The sequence below is a fragment of the Danaus plexippus genome, assembly GCF_018135715.1.
Source record: "Danaus plexippus chromosome 18 unlocalized genomic scaffold, MEX_DaPlex mxdp_20, whole genome shotgun sequence".
Lineage (NCBI taxonomy): Eukaryota > Metazoa > Arthropoda > Insecta > Lepidoptera > Nymphalidae > Danaus > Danaus plexippus.
Window position 1 is genome coordinate 2,467,337 of NW_026869853.1, and position 20,608 is coordinate 2,487,944.

The window sequence follows — 20,608 nt, forward strand, 5'->3', positions numbered from 1 at the left end:
AAGGGCCTGAGATCCTGACGACATTCATGAATGTAATTCAAGAATATAGGCATTGGTGACATCAGTTATGCTGACGTCACTCTCTTTAAAAACCACGGCTTGGATCCGACATCAGAAGTGAGATCGGAACAAGCTGCGATCTAGAGCCTCAGTTCTATCAGTCACGTTGGGAACTCTGACACCTTTGGGGTGCCGCGTTACCTGAGGCGATAACCGGCGATTGGGGTATACGAAATAAAAAAATCAGAGAATGTTATCTCTGTTATTACCCTGGAGCAAACCTCGTATCCGTGATGTATCCTTATGAGAACCATGAGATTCTGTAGGGACGCCTGGTGGAGCCGTGACAAGATAAGTGTAAACCACAGACCTTGAGCACTACCTCTGAGCTTATCACGTGTTACCCTTGAGCTATCTCGTGTCTATGATGTGTTTTTATGAGAACCATGAGATTCTGTGGGGACGCCTTGTGGAACATGTATACACCACAAATCTGGAGAGTGTTATATCTCTGAGCTACTCACGTGCTAACCTTGAGTTAACCACAGGTCCTTGATGTATCCTTAAGAGAACCATGAAATAACGTAGGGATACCTTAGGAATTCATCGGTAGACTCGTAGTCACGCGATTTGTAAGAACCTACAAGATCCGGTAACATGTAAGTCTTATGTCTTCCTTTAAAATATATCGTATTTTTAAAGCGACAACATAAATTGATCAGAGATACTTAGCTCAAACATAAATCGTTTATTTCAGATACCTACGTAACATTACAACAACGGCTGGCGCTGAGCACCGCCGGTAAGGGTGGCCGTATCGGCTCACAACGATCAGTCTTTCTCTTTTCAGGTGACCAGAAAATTTTAACTAAGTACATTGCGTTCTAAACCATATCATCATCAGACGCAATATAGAAAAAAAAAGAACAACAAAAAAAAGCCGTTTTAGTATTGCAGGATCGTGCGAAGCGCGCACCAACCGTCAGAATGGCCGTATCGGCGGAATTCTTATTATTTGAATAATCAATAATTGAGGGTAGTTGAATTATCAGGTGTCAGCCGCATAACCACCTGTGCAAGTGGAGTCACAACAATGTTGGTATAAATAGAGGCGAGAGTACAGATTACAGGATAGTCTCGCTGGAGCCGTTGGAGGGATCGGACCTCTTCAAAGTAAGGTGTTCGTCAAATCGTCTACGAGGTTGCCTTCGAGAGTCTGAGATCCTGATGACATTCAAGAATAAAATCATCGGTGACGTCAGTTATGCTGACGTCACTCTTCTCAAAAACGACAAAGTGCTCCTACACCGACATATACATTTTAAATAACATTTGTCGCGACATTGTCGAACCTATCTTAGGATATTTATACCTTGTGCGTTAGGAACAAACCGGACCAAACCATTAAATAGCTTAGTGATGTGGATTTTTAGCTACCCACATGTCTATTTAACAAGTTCCAATGTAGCACTAACTGGCACCGGTAACCAATGTGCTAACATATCTTAATAAAAACAAATACTCAAATAATAAATAACATCTTTATTGTAAATCGCTACGTCTCAATGTCAGAATCTGAATTCTCTATTTCATCTAACTGAACATCTTTTTCGTCTGCAATGTGAGTTGCAAACTTCGGCAGATTATTTTCCATGGTTGTTCTGAACGGACAGTGCTCAAACTCTGGCCAAGATATGAACCTGAGAAAAAAAAAAGAAATATTTATATATATATATGTAATGTAGTTATTTGTATTGTATATGAAACCTGTTTATAGTTTCATAATTTTAGAAACCTAGTTGTCAATGACATTGTGTTTCAGATATCAAAGAAACGGCTGGACTAATTAAGCTATGATTTTCATTGGATGGCTTAAATTTGTTCGGTAGTGTTAGTAAAAACTATATTTATAATCCAATGCAGAGTTCTAAATCTTAAACCTGGCGAGTACTATTTTGTAAAAATATATGTGAAAGACATATGTATGTTTATGGTATACCTCTTAAAGACTGTCAGTTTTTGCTTCAAAGTCAGATCACCGAATTCGGTGAAGATGGTCATGTGTGGCAACGCGGCGTCATCGCTGGTCGGAGCCCTTAGCATGTCTGTCTCAGGTGGATCTTGACCTGTGATCAACCAGACTCCGCACCCGGGGATCCATTGTCTAGAAAACAATTTAAATTATATCAATAAAACATCTTTACATAAATTTAATAATTTGCTTTTTTATTATATAATAGTTATACCTGCTCGGTATTGTAAAAAATAATAGGAGGACAAGTATAATGTTATCATCATCATCAGCCTATCGGAGCCCACTGCTGAGCAAAGGCCTCTTCTCACATGAGGGTTAGAGCATTAACCACCACGCTTGCTCAAGACGGGTTGGCGATTTCAATCTTATAATTTGAAATTATAAGACCAGGTTTCCTCACGACGTTTTCCTTCACCGTCAGTGGTGTCTAACTACCCTTAGAAAGTACATATGACTCGGAAAAGATCACATTGGTACTTGCCAGGTTTCAACCCGCGCCCTCACGTGATGGGCGGCCTTTAGCCTCCAGGCCACCACGACTTTACAAGTATAATGTAGGTAGGCTTAATATTATATTTTGTTTAGTACCGTCATTCAGTGTTGCCGCTTGACATAATGCATAAATAATGAATTATGTACAACAAAATATAATTTTATTGGATACTACATGTAAATATATTAGCGATTTTGTGATAAAAGCTCTCAACATATAAGTAACTTATTATTTCCAAATCTATTTGAGATCACAAGGAGTAAAAATTAGTTAAGAAAGCTATACCATCTAATTAACCCGACTCTATAGTACATAGTTATTTAGTTTTGTATATGGAGTATTTAACAAACTACTTTGTCCCGGAAATCACATTTTCTTATCCACAAAAGCCGAGAATCAATTTCTTAAGAGATTATTAAGTGCTACTAGACAAAGCGCCTCAAATAAGCCTTGATAACGGTCGGAGATGTGAACTGTTTGCTGTTTTTATGTGTATATAAAGCATACGGGACACTTACTCTAACATAGGAATAACCCTGGTTGACTTTGAGAACGTGTGACGCTTGAAGAAATACCACAGAAGTGGTAAGTTGTTTGGGGCACACGGCAATGTCTCTTTTTGTGTGATCCGCACTATGTTAAGGCAATACTCATCCAGCTGAAAAGGGATATTTAAATCTAGGTTTAAACGGCTACAGAATACATTGATATTTTTTTTTATATGATAGGGTCCTGGACTTATGTACTGGATATATGATTCTTTAGATTTCACACATAACTTTCCTCTTGTGACACATTAGTGCTGTAGTGTAAGGGCTGTCCCATGAATAACAAACAAAATATTAAATTTATTTAAATTCAGTTCCTTATCTTTTGCTATTATTTATCAATGAAAGCGGTATGATTTAAATAAGTGTAGTATTTTATACAATAGTTTTTCATACCACAGATCCTTTGGCCGTATTCGTAGAGTAGGTCCACGGCAGAAAATGATTTTTGGGCACTCTCATGAGAACTTTGAAATCAAAGAGCAGTTGGAACAAGGCCGGCAAAGACTTGTGTTTACTCAGCATTATAGATGAATCTGTAAGAAACTAAAATTATTTAATCATCTACATGTTTCAAACGAACACACAGTTAATAAACTTACTTCATAATTGCTCCCGCTCATGGCTATATAGAGATCTGGTCTGCCGAGTTGACTTGTTGTATTATGGAAAACTATAGTGTTAATCAAATGTCTCACAAAGGAGAGGCTCGGCATGGCTCCTATGATACTTATTAATCTACCTGAAACCAGACATGAGAAAAGGACATAAATAATTTCAATAACAAATATATTTCTTGTATTTTTCTACTTCATAGAGAATATATTTAAGGAACTGTCTCAAAAATATTATATGGAAGGTTATATATTTGGTAACTATTATATATATATAAAAAATTTGCAAACCATTGTCCGTAGTAGCAAGTTCTCCGAGCAATTCTGGTATTCTACTCCCTTGGTCCATTTTATCTTGAAATGCCAGTTTCCACATACCAAAGAAATCTGCATTTTTATATTTCACTTGTTCTTTATATTTGATTTTGATGTCCTGAAATATTTTATAAGAAACTATAAACTTCTTTTTATATAATTCTACAAAGAGCAAGTATATATACTCAAACTGTAATTGGCTCATCAAGTTTATCCTCAAATTCTTATATGAAATCTGATAACATTTAGTGCGATTGCTGTCAATTAACTTATGAGGCAATAAAATAGTTTAAAAATTTAGTCAGTCTGCCACTGACTAGGAGTCTCGATTTAAACCCCATTATAAATTGCATGTATTAAGATACTATTTAGTTTAAAATAAAATTTGAAGATTCATTTTCATGGGAAAAGCAAAACTGCAGACTCCGATAAATCACTTACGTTAAAAATTTCTTTAAAATAGTGGAAATTTTCATATAAATAGATCGGTGTTTTGCGATGTTTTAGAAATTCTTCAGTAATATAACCAAAGCCGGGATTCACTTCTATGACGGGTGCATCTTTATCTAGATATTTAAATATAGTTTGACTCATATCGACGGCAGTTTTACGATTTATTAAATACATAGTCTCCGGCGTTTTATATTTTTTCAACAGAGTTTTAGGCAGAACATTTATAATATTTTTGTATTCTTCATGGCTTTCTAGATATTTCATAACATCAGCCGCAACTTTTGACGGTTTTTCTTCTTTCTGTTGTTTGTTTAATTTTTGCCTCCATCTCAATGATATTCCGAAAGGTCGGTTTGCAAACAATAAAGTCTTACTAGAAGAAAACATTTGCAGCTACGCAGTGCAGTTATGAAAAAACAATTACCCTTAAATTAAAATATATCCTTATAATTTAACGTTTGTGGTCATTTAATAAAACATATTAATTTGTAGTTTTATGTTTATTTTCAGAATGTGTTTTCAATTTTCATTGTCAAGATGACAGTAAACCATAGACCAAAATCTTTTTTTCCTTCATATTATTATTTATGCATGTTTGAACATAAATTAAGACGACACACTTGTAACATTACGACTGCGGCGAAGATAGACTGACATGAAAAATTAACAATTTATGACTCCAAAAAACATTACTGTATGTGTTTTGTTCTCTTTTGCCTGTTCTGAACGAAACAAAATTAACAAAAAAAAAAAATGTTATGACTCGTATGATACGAGTTGTATTTACTGAATTTTCAACTCTCACTTCTTCTTGCAAATGTTTTGCTATATCTGGAAGTTTGAATCCGAAATTTAAATAAATATTTTACACTGTTTTTAATATCTGAATAATGTACGCATGTTGAAATTTTTAAGTATTATTAATCGTTATTCAAAATTCTTTTATAATTACTTGAATTTAATATTTTATTGAAAATATCAGGTTAAATAGGAACAATTTAAAATTATGTTGCATTGGTATTGTGATTTTATTAGAATGCGTAAAAAATTATATTATGGGAAGTAGCAAAGTTATTATTTTATTTTAATTAAAATTGATATGTCATGAATGGTAGGTATACTTTTACAGAACCCTGGCATAGGGTTTTCATTCTAACAATCAAGATTTTTCTTTACTTATTTATTTAAAGCGCTTTCTGATAAAAGAGCTTACGGTTCCTTGGGACACTACTATCCCCAAAGACCATGCCATCAAGGTCAATAAATATTACAACTTACGAGCTCACTAGAAATAGGTTCGTCGTGAATTTGTACGCGGTAGAAGTGGGAGCGAGACGTATAACAGCTAAATCTCTCTACAACCTACTAAAAGACTTGGGCCTGTCCAGAAATAATATCAATTCATTCTTGAAACGTATTTCGAAGACAGTGCTAGTAGGTTATTTTCAAATTTGGCTAGGTAGAGAGAGGAGCTTGGACGGTGGAGGTGATCATTTAACGCGCGCGTTAGATAGGGGTCCCCCTTAAACTTACACCTGGGTCGCAAGTCCTAGGCACTGTTGAAGCTTCTCTCCCTGCAACGCGATGGACCCGGCACCCGCACGGTGAATCCATTGAATGCTAAGAGGTTTCGTCTCACATTACACTATCAGTTTTAACGTTTTGATAGACACTCATAATAAGGGTATATGTTTGATGGTGACTCAAACTAAAGTCTCGTTTTCACAAATTAATAGGTTGCTTTTATAATTGTCATGCACGAGCTCTCATCTGTGTGTTCGACTCTCCAAACCACACACCTTTGAGCTGTGTAAGATTAAAGTCATGGAATACTTTCTGCGACTGTAATCTCTAAGAATGCTATATATGCCATCTTCTTTTTAATTATTCTAAACTTCCTTATCCCTTCTCTCTTGATTACGTCGCCCGTTAAATATTATTTCATTAATAAGTTGAATATCTATTTGTGTCTAAGACTTTATTTAAAATTTATTTGTGTGTGGATGTGTTTGATTAAATAAGATTAAAATATAATTGCGTCGTATATTTTTCAAATTTATGTAGTGTTATTTTTAGCACATGTATGTAATGTAAATGAAGGTTTGTAATATATTGCGTTTATAACTATATATATCTTACTGACTTCGTTTGGTGCATATATATATGTTATTTTGTTATTTACCAAACATACCTTGATTCAATATGTTAAACAAATAATTGTTTTGTATCGTCCATAACTAAAAATAAATAATATATTTTTTTAAACTGATGTTTAAAAGTTAATTATTTATACTTGTTACGTGAGTGAAGAGTGAGATTACGAAAACTTTTGTAATACAAGACATGGTTTAAGTTATTGATTTGAGACAATTATTATATGATCTGTGGTGTGCCTTATATTAATTTAAACGGCTTATAATCACATTCCGTTATGCAAAGAATTAAAAGTGGGTTTTGAGAATGTTATCTCATCGATAGGTAATCAAGGGGAGTATTGATATATTTTCGTAGAGCCGCATTATGGTCAAGTGTGATTTATACTATTGTCAAGTGAGGTACGAATGTTGTTTTTGTGCCTGGTCTTTTTCTCAGTTCTAGTAACCGCCCGCGCCGTTTACTTCACGGATTGCGGTGAGCATAAATACACTAAAATAATTAATAACTTCAGTTACCTCTTTATTGATGACGATGTATTTAAAAAAATCTCATTTTAATATTCAATGACAATTGACTATTTATATATGAATTTAATTATTGATAATATTCATAAAGTTTTGATTTAAAGACTCGTTCATTTTTCACTAATATGTAATGCAGTTTAAAATCTTTTTAAGAAATTTCAATTGTGCAGACAAAATTAAAAGTTTTATTAACATAGACATAATGACATTTAATTAACGTGGTACACAATAAAAAAAATATAAATATATTATGCAAGTTTTATTCAGAAAAATACATGACAAAACCACAAAAATTAATGCCATTGAAATTTTATCTTAATCCTATTATTTATAGTTTATAATTATTATAATTCGTCTGTACTAAGATTATTTCGCTGTCCAAAGAAGTCGTAACAAAGAGTATCCATAATATGTATGCAAACTTTTTTTTTGGGGCGCTTGACATCTTTTATTGATTTTTTTTTTTGTATATGGCCAATACTGAGGACAAATCAGTGCAAGGTCGAATTAGACGAATAATTAAACAGTAATGAACTATATTGTATTTAGATATACCATATTTGGACTGTGCTCTATGAAGGATTCGCAAATTAATTTGGGCATCAATTAAAACAGGATTAGTAACTAAATAAAAATGAAGTCGTGAGTAATATCTAGTGATTAGTGTAGAGATTAACTCACGGACATACGCGCTTACGTGCTGATTAATTATTTAAGCATTATAATCCTATTTAATTTTAGGTAGCTGTCATTGCTTGTAAATATTTCGGTGAATTAAAAATAATTATGACATCCCAAGGAAACTTTACCAGTATAAAAATGTAAAACTGTTACGAATCGCTTAACTATTGAAACGTAAAGGCTGTTACTACTTTCTTGCGACTGTATACTGCACAGTATGCGTTTGCGTGTTAATGTAAAATGAACTCTGTCTATAGTAAGTTGTAATTTAAAATACTTTGTCAACATCTTGCAACATAGTCCCCAGAAATGGACCACACTCTAAAGGGAAATTCAATTGTCTGTTTCAAAAAAAGTGCTGCAATAAAATTAACTAACTTTGAAAGTTGGCATTTGTGATAGCCATGTTAATATGGCCGTACGTGATTAATAAGGTCTGTGTTCATACGGCCGTAAAAAACTACAGTCTTATTAGGTACATCTGGCCGTATACGGATGGAGGGCAAACCGGAATTATACATTATTTAAAAAGTTTCAAAGAAACACTTATAAATTGTAAAAACCTAATAAAATTTTACAAGTTTAGCCACCAATACCTGAAGGTGACTCGGTAGTGAGGTTTTTTAATATTCAGATGTAACCAGCCAGCCTTTTGTATAAACATTAAAAATATATCACGAATAGAAAAAGTATGCAATACTTTAAATATAATAACGAATAAAATCGCACTGAAAGATAAAACAATGCAAAGATTTCCTTTCATAATAAAAGTATTAGAAACTTGTTACAGTAAGAGATAAAAATCATAGAACAATTGTTTTTTTTTATTGAATCTAAACAGAAGATAAAATGATACCTGTGTATTATTTTATCTTGTAGACCATTGTTCTTTATGATTTATTAATTTTTGTTTTAAGCAGAATTGATTTCTGTTTAAGAAATACAGTTTACTGAATATTTTTAATCTATATACTGGTTTTTATGATAATAATATACACGAATAGTAATTCTGCCCGAATAATATTATTTTAATTTTACTCTCTTAAGTACTGGTAGTCGTGGTGGCTTCGAGGTTAAAGGCCCGCCTCTCATACGTGAAGGTGCGGGCTCGAAACCTGACGAGTACCAATGTGATCTATTCCGAGTCATATATACTTTCTAAGAGTATTAAGACACCACTGACAGACGGTGAACGAAAACATTGTGAGGAAATATATTATAATTTCAAATTATAAGTTTGAAATCCCCAATCCGACTTGAGCGACCGTGGTGATTAATGCTCTAACCTTCTCCATGTGAGAAAATTCCTTTGTTCAACAGTGGGCTCCGACAGGCTGACGATAATGATGAAATACTAGACACTTATAATGACTACAAATATTCGCATTATAATAGTCTTATCACAAGTTTGCATAGTCACACTACGTACGAGGTGTTTCCCGTTTTTCGTTCAATAACCTACGTTAATACTATAATGTGCGTGTATTTATAAATGAAAAACTACTAACACTCCGAATGTAGCATGACGGCGCCAAATCAGACTAACCCTACAGTTATTATACTGTAACGCTTAATAGACACGAGTGTAAATTTTTTTCTTCACATTACGCCATACATTTTGCTATATATAATTTATACTACGCTCGTTATTAACAAATACACCCACATTCATTAATTGGATAAATACTTTATTTTTAAAGAAGCGTAATCACAGAAGCATAGACAATCTTAGTCTTAAGATCGAACTAAAAAGATTCAGTGCTGCCATCTAGTTAAACTTAACCACATATATAACATCCCTACTTGGGTACTTTATACTTTATAACCCATATATGTAGAGGTTAGTGTGACTACAAAGTACCAGTTTTACTTTGTTACCTTTTTTAATGAAGACGATGCTTGAGTTGAAAACTAGTCTTAATAATCACAAGCAACCAGCTATAGGCACTTAAATTAAATACTATTTTAGCGTGCATTATTTAAAAGACGTATCAAGTTTATTTTGTATCGATATTAAAATGCTGACTAGAAAAAAAATCGCAATTCTTTAGATTTTCATACTCTGCACTAAGTAAGACTTTGATGTACTAACAGTATTATTGGGTTTGTATCGACAATAAAAACATAGATGGTATAGTCATTTTGAATTGTTTAATAAATAAATAAATTGTCATGAATTTTTGTCAATATAAATAATAATAAATTTTAAAAATATTAAGTAAATTAAAGCACCCGCAGTGTGGACGGAATAAGTATAATTACAAGTTTTATTTCACGGACTATTAATGGAACACAAAAATAAATATCAAATAGCTTGTGTTACCCGCGATACCGTGTGCACAAAAAAATGAAACAAAAAAAAATGAAACAAAAAAAAATGAAACAAAAAAAAAGAAACAAAAAATAATGAACAAAATTTTAAGTGGCGTTCTTTCTATATTTATTTTTAAATACAATTCACCATAGAAAGACCATATAGAACCTCCTTTTGTCGTAACTCCATTAAAATATTAAAGGTACATTAATTTGGATTACATTCAAGATTTTCTCATATAACATATTAATAGCATCAACATTGGGAAGCAATAAATAATTGTGGCTTTAGTTGTTCAAGTTATTATAAGATAGTAAATAATTGTGATAAATTAAATGTATAAAACAATTTCTAGAAGCAAACGAGCTTAATGACCCGATGATTAATGCTTGCAAATAAATAACATTTAAAACCATTTAATGCCTTTACTGACGTCACACGATAACCGCTACGGAGAATAACATTTGATTGTCTGACTTCATTGGCTTTTTTGTTGGGAAAATAAAATCTCAACTCCTATATACATTGACGGATAGTTCGAAATTAAATTTGTATTACATTTGGCCCGAATTTACTAATTCTTAATCGATATGGAATGTTTTAAATTTAAATCGATTCAGTTTAAAAGTAAATAGTCTGTATATGTTAAAAACTTTTGATAATTTATTGTTTATGATAAATTATTAATATTTTTTTGTATTTCAGGGTCGGCTTACGATCTGATACACGTGGAAATAGAGGGTTGTGGGTCGCGTCTGCCCTGTTATGTGGCCTTAGGGGACAGGATACCCGTGAGGCTTGATTTCTATGCTGGTGTGTATACTTAGAACAACTTCAGAGTTTCTTATTAATTATTTAAAATTATAGTGTTATTCTTACAATGCACTCGCCCTAAGAGAAATACTGGAGACGATATTGTATACATATATGTACAGGATTAAAAAATATAATATTTTGAAAGATATGCTATTAATAACGATAAACCATTGTAAAGTTGTTTCTGAAAATACATACTTTGAAACAGAGTCTTCGTTATTTTTATAACAAAATTTGGATGGAGTGCGATTTTGTTTATACAATAGTTTAGTATATGATATATATATCAAGCAAAATCTCTAAATGTAATTGAAATAACCGAAATAGCCGAATAATATTAACATTTTTTTTCAGATTTCGAATCCCATTCGCTTGATCAGGATGTGTTTTTGAACATTAATAACGTACAAGCAAGAACGCCGGTTACTCCTGGTAAGTATATTAAGTTAATAATTTTTAAGTATAATAATATTTCCAGTTTTTTAGTTACGGGTAACTCAAGAAGCTTTCTTATTAGTGATCGAATAGACGGATTAAAAAATCGTAGTATATTTTTAACTTTTAAGCAATGTTGAGCTAATATATAAATTAGATTCAAAATAGAATCGACGCGAGCAGGACTCGAACCTGCAACGTCCGTAATATAGCGTTCCTGTCACTTTCTCAATTAAACTATCGTGCCATGAGTCAAAAACTCTATTTTCTATTAATATTTTATTACTATTTAAAAATATTTTAATACTAGAAAAAGATGGCAGAGAAGCTTTCTTGCTTGGATTTCAACTCATAGTGTATATACACTTTTGACAAATTTGGCATGTAGAAAGCATAAACCATGTTGAAGCGAATCCCGGGTAAGGGAGTTTTGTGACAGTTTATAAACTTAACAATGAGACAGAAATTGAGAACATAAAACCAAAAGCAAATATTATTGTGCATGCATTATCTGTAACCAATAAGTGTCCTATTATGGTCATCGAAAAGTTTTTCATTGAAACACTGTTAATGGCGGTGATTTATTATTTACTTTCAAGATGCGAATTAAAATAATCTTATTGTTAAATAGGAAAAGTGTATTCTTTGAATAAAAAAAAAAACAGGGATTTGCATTATTAATACAAACGTATTATCAAATCTAAAGAAGCTTCAACGGAAAAGGAAACATTGTTATCCTAATTCATCTTAGGGATAAGGATTAGTTTGTTAGAGCTCACCATACATTGCTTACCTGTGCGACCTGTGCGACCATAGACAACCCACATCCACTATAGAGCCCAATATGACAGAAGATCAAAAATAAAAATCTACTATCAGTGCCGCAAAAAGTTAAAGAAATGCTTTCCGCACATATTCCATTATAAAAATGTTATTAATCCCAAAAACAGAGCAGCGACGATATAACATCGACCACATTGCATCGTTTAAATTATAATTCCCAGTTAGGTATGGTAACACTGGATTCGAAAGGAAAAAAATATAAAAAGCTACACAGAGTAAAGTAAAGATTTAGAACATTAGCCATATAGCCCTGGTGGTGTGGTCAGCGGTAGCGGTCTACAGATTTATAATTATCGTATTACATTCACGTTGTACAAACGATAAAACTAAACATCAAGAATAATATTTTATTTAACAAAGATCGGGGCAATCTTGTCCAATATCCTTACTACCAGTTTGTTATTCAGTTGTGTGTTCAATAACTTACGTTAATACTATAATGTATAGATGTTTTGACGGGCCGCTCTCAGACCTACCCCTTGCCGATGTCGCTGTAAAAGCAACAGGGCTAACAGCACTAAAGCGTTTCTTCCAGTAATGTCCCACAAAATGGCTGAAGCCAGTATTTATAGTTTTCAAATACGAGTTGACACTTAAATGTTACCATTAATAAGTTACAATCGTTCAGTATTATAATTAATTATAATCAGTCATAAACAATAATTCTAAGGATTATACTATACTAGCTGTTGCAGGCGGTTCCGCCCACGTCGTGGTCGCTTTTTGAAAAACCATATATATATATAACCAGCAAACCACTATGAACTTCCAACCATATGGTAATCATTACACAACGGAGAATCTTAACACCGCGATCTAGGTTGATGGCGTTTTTTATCAACGCCATCTATCGAGCACAGTGTTCAAAACTTCAACCGCGCCCGCGCACACTGCGTTATTTGTTATTTTTGTTACCTCTCATAAGTTTTAATATTAAGATTAACATATATTAGAACATATATTTTTAGTAACAAATATAACTTTTTAACATATAATATATAACTAATCAATATTAAATTGTAGCGTTTAAAAGTTTTGAAGCAGTGCTTGAAGTAAATTTTCAATTGACCATAACTTCTTTTTCCCCTAACCGATTTTGACGAAACAAAGTTTTAAAAATGCTCCTAATTATATGTAATCCAACTGTGAAAACCTTGTTGAAATCCCTTGAGTAGTTTTGAAGTTATACAGTATCAGACAGACAGACAAAAATTCCAAAAATTGTTTTTTTGGTTTCTATGACTCTTCTTTAATCGCCTCCTATCAGTTTTTTTGGAAAAATATTTAATGTACAGACATTCGATTTTTAGTCTTATTATATGTTTATATAGATTATAATTAGTACGGCACGGATGGCGCCACTTGTAACAGTATGAAATTCTTAAATCTCCGTATACAGTGTGACAATACTCTTAGCCTGGTCATTATAGTTAATAGTTAATAGGTAATAGTTAATAGTAGTAGTTAATAGTTCACACATTAACCATACCTCCCATACTCTAGGTATTTTATGTTTTGTTTCCAGAACAATGTGAATCTGAGATGTGTCCTATAAGAACAGACGCGCTCTCGACTATAACGAGCGTGATGTCAGTACCTACTAGAATGGCGCTGGTGAGTTAAATATATAAAAAGATATATATAAAAATTAAACTGGGTAGAGGTGTTTTTGTTTGTACATTTTTGTTTTTTCAATGTTAAAACAGAGAATGATTATTAACGAATATATCATAAACATCCTTCTAGTAAAGGTTCATAAAGGTGATATTTGAATAAAATTGAATTACGTTGACAGGGAGTTTATATGTGGGTTTGATTATCAGGACATGTAGCAACCCTTGCTTTCTTGACCAGACCACGGGTCGCTTTAGTGAAATTAGTTTCCAAGAATAACAAAATAAAAAACAAAGTAACTGCTACTTCCGATAAATCAATATGTTAAATCCATTCATTCACTCAATCATTCATATTCTTTAATGTGCACCATTAAATTAACAACTATGGTTTTAGTACATAAAAATGTAAATTCTTCTTCTTATCGCTGACGGGCGGTCTCTTCCAGGCAACCAACGAGGAAGAGTAAAACATACATATCAGCTATTTGATGGGCGTAACTAATTTTATTTTAAAGAAATGCTAATAGGACCCATCAATGTGGTTAGTCACAATTTTTCAACGTCATTATAGACACGGAACGTGAGGGTTTTTGTAATCACAAATCTTCCTACTATACCTATAGTATTAACATGGTTTCTTTGGTAAGAAACGTTGAACGCTTCGTATGTAGTGACAATACAAACTCGTGTTAAGCATACAGTTTAGATATTTAATTAATTTTAAAATAATTATGATATCTGTGAACACGGGCTATGTCACGGCCATCTTGCTCCGTTCATCAGTTGTTTTGAAATGATACGTCTATGAATATTTATTTAAAACGTCACTAAAAAATTTATTCAAGGATTTTGATACAAGGATTGTTTTGATTTTATCTGTCATGAAAACGGAAAGTTTCTGTTTGCGAAAAGGAACAACTTCTCAATTGTATTATTTGAGAACAAAGTAATTGAAAAAAATAATGAATATATCATCTTCTTTGATATTTTTTTTATTTGTTTATTTGAGATTATGTTAATTTTTACTCGAAATTACGTAAAAATATTAAAATAATGTATTAGTTATTAAAATCTTTTAATTTGATTAAAATTTAATTAAAATAAACAACGTGTCTATATTATTCCCTACTGTCCGTTTGAATTTCAAGTCTAGTATGACCTCAACATTTCTTTAATGTAGAAAAACTTAGTCGTAACAATTCCATAACTCAGTGACTATTGTAACAGCATCTGCCCTACCACACGTCTGTACGTCACACTACTTACGAAGCGTTTCCCGTTTCTCATTTAATAACCTATACTAATACTATGACGAGGAAGATTTGTGAATGAAAAATTGTTAGAGCTTTCATCACGATGCCGACTTGGGGCATGCACACTGGTCACGTTCTGTTAAATCGTTTTCTTGTTAGGAAGTAATACACTCGTTCACACACACACATCAACAAAACCATCGACGTGTTTAACATGCGAAGTGCTTTATCTGCGAGCTCAATTTTATTTATGTAATAGCAATTTATATTAACTTATTCAGATGCTCAAAATTCTTTATTGTATTACAAAACAAGATGACCTCAGTCACGCCAAGGGTTGATAGACTTGCTAGTATAAAAAACTGTCAATTGTTTTTATGTCACGCTGTTTTTCTTATGTTGTTTTCATGTAAACAAACAGGTAATTAATTATTTTCTTCTGTTTCGTTTGGATGGTTCTTGACTATCATTCCACTCGTTGGTGGGTGGGATTGAAGCCGAAAGTTAAAACCCACTATCGAAAAGTTAGAGCGAAGATACCCAAATTATATCAAGTAACACGGACACAAGCGAATAGTTCCAACCCTTTGCTGTTTTCATAAGAGCAAGGAAGAATCGCTTCGTCCAGAAGAGGAGAATTATGCAGGAAAAACATGGAAATGCGCGTTGTATCTAGATGTCCGATATTAAAAAGGGTGGTACAAAAATTATTTTTTTTGCTAAAATCAATGTCCACCAGCATCCACAAGGATGATAAGTTAAGGGGCTTCGAGGTTCAAGGTCACGGAGACGGTGATAGCAGATGTCATTTATATGGGTAAAAACAACTCCGTCGCAAAAAACTATACTCAAGAGTGTACTCATAATATCCTGGGTATGTGTGACGCTGGATATAGAATCTGCATTCCCTTTAAAAAAAGCAAGAGCTCCTCATTTGTTTCTGGGTGGTGGTGAAGTGGCAGGAGATTATACCTACTGTTGAGCTTTGGTGTAAGTCAGGAACACTTTTAGGAAAGGGGAAATGCTACCGCCAACAAAACGTACTTCTCTTTTTGGTAACTTTAATTTTTTATAACCTCCTCAAAAAGAAGGGTGTAATGATTCTGACATCGTAGTCTCTGTGGGTGTGTATCTGTCTGTGGCATAGTAGCTATCAAACAGATCCACCGATTTCGATGCGTTTTTTTTTTATTTTTATTTCATTCTCCTAAAGGTCCATCATTTGGGCCAAACATTATTAACATATTATGAATCAATCGACGTAATGTATATACGTAAAAATTATACATAAGTGTGTATATTAAACGTACTTTAGGTATTTATAAACCTATCCCTTATATGGGTATAAAAAAGTTACTTTTTTTCTTCAACCCTATCATATAAAAAACACTCGTCGGGGTAATTGTAAGTTAGGTAATAAAACTTTATAACCTCACCTTGTACTTGAATTGCGTCTTCTCGGTAGAACCCATTTAAGACCCTGATGGTAGATGCAATCTATTTTAATATTGTACTTGATGTTTTATACGGGTTTCTTAGTAATTTTGTATGAACGAAGTACTTTTCATATCGGTCGAATAATTAAATGAAGAATTTATTGACATTGACGTTTAAATGACATTGAATTTTGTTGCGTGAATTCTGAGTGTAGGTAATATGTGAAACAAATATAACACAACTTTATTGCACGTGAATTATAAATTAAATATTTTAATTCATTGAGATTCCTCCTTTTTTTAAGTTTTTTTTATATTAGGTAACCTTGGTAAGCGAGAAATAGATTTTAGCACATATATTTATTGCTGTACATGTAGGTACATATTTAAATTAAAAGTTAGTATGAATTTTTTCATTAGGTTGTTGAAATGTGTATTTTTCTCATTTAAATTATTTACGTAATAAGTTAATTCACTTCGTCTCAATTGAATTATTGTATAGATAGATAAGCTTCGTTAAAAATTATGGATTTTATTCTGAAAAATTAAATATCAGTGTATTTTCTATTCTTAAATCTTTTTTGAATATCAGTGATCCTAATCGTGACAACTGCTTTTTTTAAATCATAAACATTGTGAGATTGTTTTGTGTAGAAAAACTTTTTGCGTAATATTAGTATTAGTACTTTATCAAATAAATCTATTTATAAGTTTTTGTCAACATAAGTGAAACAAACAGAAATGGGAGAACTCACTACTGGCCACGTTAAAAAAAATAGTAAGGATTATGCTTAAAAGCACGCCAGTGGGTGACATAACACAATATAATCCATTGTTAAAAAATATAACATAATTTATATACAATGTGAATTTCAAATATTAGAGGAAATTTTTCTTCCCTCCAAAAAAGGAGTAAATTTGAAAAAAAATATTACATGGCAACCAGAATTGTCCAATAGCGATGAACATTAACCATTGGTCTGAGTTATTATAAAAAAAATATTAAAGAGCGTTGACAGTGATATTTTTAGTTACGTTCTTATGACAGTTTAAGACCGGACAGTAGGTGCTTATTTAATCTTAAGCCTTACATACAATCACGATCCGCCTACTTTACCTGTAATAAAGCCCACGGCCCCTTACTTAAACTGCACGTTATAATTTTTTCAAAAGAGTATCCATTTCAATCATTAACAAAATGTTTACGATTCGAGGCTTTACTGCACATAAAAACTGATATTAAAGTAGTCCAGGTAAAAAATGAGGTCCTAAATATAAAATTTAGTCTAATGAGGATTGAGATCTAAGACTTTCGAAGTATTAATTTAAATAAAACTAATATTTTCGATTTTGCTACGCTTTTTTCATTATATTAACTACATACTCCCGACGTTTCGCTTACTTTGCAGCAACCGCGATCATGGCCAGAAGAGATGAAAATGTCCCTTGAGCCACAGTTGAAAACAATTCATATCAAACTTTTGTTTACGTCATTAATATTTTTCTCTTTATACTTTACTACCATGCCGTTCCGTAGTATAACTACAAACAGTTCATTAAGTTTCAACTATTAATTGACGAAAAACTCCATTATCTTTTTTCTCTCAAGTATTTTAAGTAACTAGTTTTAGTAAGTGTGATAAAAAAAAATCAGCAATATGGAAGTATTTTAGCAAAACTTTAATAGTTTTTTTTTTTACATTTTCAAACATTCATCCCTGATTACAGAACCAAAGAGGTTACTTGACATGGCGCGTGTACAATGAAGATGGCAGGCAGGTGTTGTGTTACTTCGTAATGGTACAAACGCAGACATACATTCAGAAGACATTACGCAACCTTCTAGAACAATTGGATTCCGTACGAGATACATCAATGGCATTCACTCGTCCATTAAAAATGAATTTTGTTTTGAATAAGCTTGCAAACAATCAAAAAATAAATCAGACCGCTTTAACTTTTCCCTTGACATAAAGATAGCTATTTTTATGAATATACATGTATATATCTTTTTTCATTAATTATTGATATTATCTAATAATATATATAAATATTTAAATGCTCTATGTTATTGTAAACTTGACTTTTAATTTTAATATATAATATTTAATATTGTCAACGAAATAAACAGAGAATTTCACTTAATTTTCGTCAATATTTTGAGTGTCTTTATATATCTATATTGTATTTTTTTAATCTGTGATAAAAATGATGAAAAGAATATTTAATTTTTAAATAATAAATATTATGATATCGATAAAGCTGGTTTATATCAACATATTTATAAAAAAAAATTGTGGCGATACAAAGTAAAGAAAACAATGAATAAATTATTAAATAGTTAAATATTTAGTCTATTATTCGTTATTAGCTTCTAGTGATTTGAGTCACTCTAAAGGGAACATAAAAAAAAAATAAAGATATGATCACGGTAGTTGAATAACATTTGTTGAGTTAAAGTTTCGAATTCTGTCATTTGTAAAAAAATTCATTTAATATTTCATATTAGTGTCTAATTTTCAGCATTTTATATCTCATCAAAGTACCAAACGGACAAAGCGAATTTAAAAAATCCTCCCATATTACTAAGATCACATAATAATATTTATTTCTTTTTCGGCATATTTTTTTTCATATATGTAGGTTACTTAACTATAACGATATTACAGACATTTGCTAATTTTATAAATATTAAAGAAAGTATGAATTTCGTTAAATGAGATTATTAAAGGAAATATTATACTATTTTTTTTATTTATACAATAAATTTGATACGTCTCTTAGTGAATATAAAGTTTATAATTTTATTAATATGACATAATGTTTTTGTCGTGGATTTTAGAAAGCTTGTTTGATCCAATAATTAGTTACTAAATTCATTGCACTGTAGCTGTCAACGCTGAAAATGACCGCGAACGAAACAGCGGTTACTTACTCATTTGAATTTAGAATTTCGTGTCATGGTGCTGTCTAATTTTGGCCTTCACATTGTTCTTAGTAACTAAATTTGAAAAAAATAAATGTTTTGAAGTTTGTTATCTAGTATTTCAAACACTAGGTACTAGACCTGGGTTCTTTATAGACAAATAAGTTGCCAATGAATTAAGTAATGCTGTAATTTTTCAAAAACCCCAAGTTTCCTTGCTACTGCTTCGCATTGGTCTCATTGAATCGACGAAGGTTAAAATTTGTAGATGCCTCAAAAGCGTTTTGTGCACTCCGAGGAGACTTTTAAAAAGTTCAATCTAAATATACTTCTATTTATGGATGCTTCGGAGAGGGGCTTTAGAGATTTCGAAGAGGTCTTAGAAACTGCACAAACAAAACAGTTGAAAATGTTGTTACAAGCAATCTTTCCGTAATCGAAATAACATTTTTCTCCACAAAAATAAACTTAAACTTATAATAGGGGACATATGCACTGGTTTTTAACCTCTGACTAGAGTGCTAGCTTTGTGGCTATATGGATGTTATAATTATTTAAAGAAAACCATTGACTAAAGTGTCTCTTTAAAAATTAACTGTAGTTTAAAGTTACCAACCTAATCTCACCCTATCTCTGTTGTATTTTTTTCAAGAACCAGAAGAATAATGAAGCATTTATACAGCTATTACAGCTATTCCAACCAAATGCAGAACTTCTAAAAATAAATAAAATTGGAGCGTGTGTTTGTAAAAGTGATATATCCGTTGTTACAACATGCATATGAATATATATAAAATATAAAATGTATATGTATATGTATGTATTTATATATATATATATATACGGTACATAACTACACCAAAATAAAAAAAAAATACATTTTTGTCTGTCTGAAAGGGTTCGACCGATTTTGACAGAATTTTAATTGCGAGTAGTTGATGTAATAAGAATGAACTTCGGCTACTTTTTGTCCTGATCCCAAATCCCGTTCCCGAAATAAGGCGTAATTACGCGCAAGTGGTGTGCGGAGCGCATGCGACGGTTGAGTTTTTTCATTGTTTTTTTTTAAGCAGACAGGGTCGAAGGTAACAGATAATACATTATAGCATTTGTATAAGCAAATAAAATTAAGATAGCTTACACAGATCA

At 32.0% G+C, this 20,608-nt stretch overlaps 2 protein-coding genes across 2 annotated transcripts; one reads left to right on the top strand and one right to left on the bottom strand.

Moving 5' to 3' along the window:
* Positions 1 to 1,522: 1,522 nt before the first annotated feature.
* On the bottom strand, positions 1,523 to 4,987 carry LOC116773195 (dimethyladenosine transferase 2, mitochondrial). The gene is made up of 7 exons (XM_032665616.2): positions 4,447 to 4,987; positions 3,982 to 4,123; positions 3,679 to 3,818; positions 3,473 to 3,622; positions 3,047 to 3,186; positions 2,000 to 2,164; positions 1,523 to 1,700 (listed from the first exon to the last, which is right to left on the bottom strand). Exons 1-7 carry the CDS (start codon positions 4,843 to 4,845, stop codon positions 1,556 to 1,558), a joined length of 1,281 nt encoding a protein of 426 aa, XP_032521507.2. The 5' UTR covers positions 4,846 to 4,987; the 3' UTR covers positions 1,523 to 1,555.
* Positions 4,988 to 6,966: 1,979 nt separating this feature from the next.
* LOC116773077 (uncharacterized) lies at positions 6,967 to 18,794 on the top strand. Its single transcript, XM_032665452.2, has 5 exons — positions 6,967 to 7,089; positions 10,840 to 10,947; positions 11,305 to 11,382; positions 13,754 to 13,842; positions 18,262 to 18,794. The coding sequence occupies exons 1-5, from the start codon at positions 7,020 to 7,022 to the stop codon at positions 18,505 to 18,507; spliced, it is 591 nt and encodes a 196-aa protein (XP_032521343.2). The 5' UTR covers positions 6,967 to 7,019; the 3' UTR covers positions 18,508 to 18,794.
* The last annotated feature ends 1,814 nt before the right edge of the window (positions 18,795 to 20,608 follow it).

Coding starts and splice junctions, on each gene's coding strand:
- LOC116773195 (XM_032665616.2), bottom strand. CDS start 4,845: ATGTTTTCTTCTAGTAAGACTTTATTGTTTGCAAACCGACCTTTCGGA. Junction 4,124..4,446: donor ATTTTAAAGAAATTTTTAAC/GTAAGTGATTTA, acceptor AAAATATTTCAG/GACATCAAAATCAAATATAA. Junction 1,701..1,999: donor AAACTGACAGTCTTTAAGAG/GTATACCATAAA, acceptor TTTTTTTCTCAG/GTTCATATCTTGGCCAGAGT.
- LOC116773077 (XM_032665452.2), top strand. CDS start 7,020: ATGTTGTTTTTGTGCCTGGTCTTTTTCTCAGTTCTAGTAACCGCCCGC. Junction 7,090..10,839: donor CGTTTACTTCACGGATTGCG/GTGAGCATAAAT, acceptor TTTGTATTTCAG/GGTCGGCTTACGATCTGATA. Junction 10,948..11,304: donor GAGGCTTGATTTCTATGCTG/GTGTGTATACTT, acceptor ATTTTTTTTCAG/ATTTCGAATCCCATTCGCTT.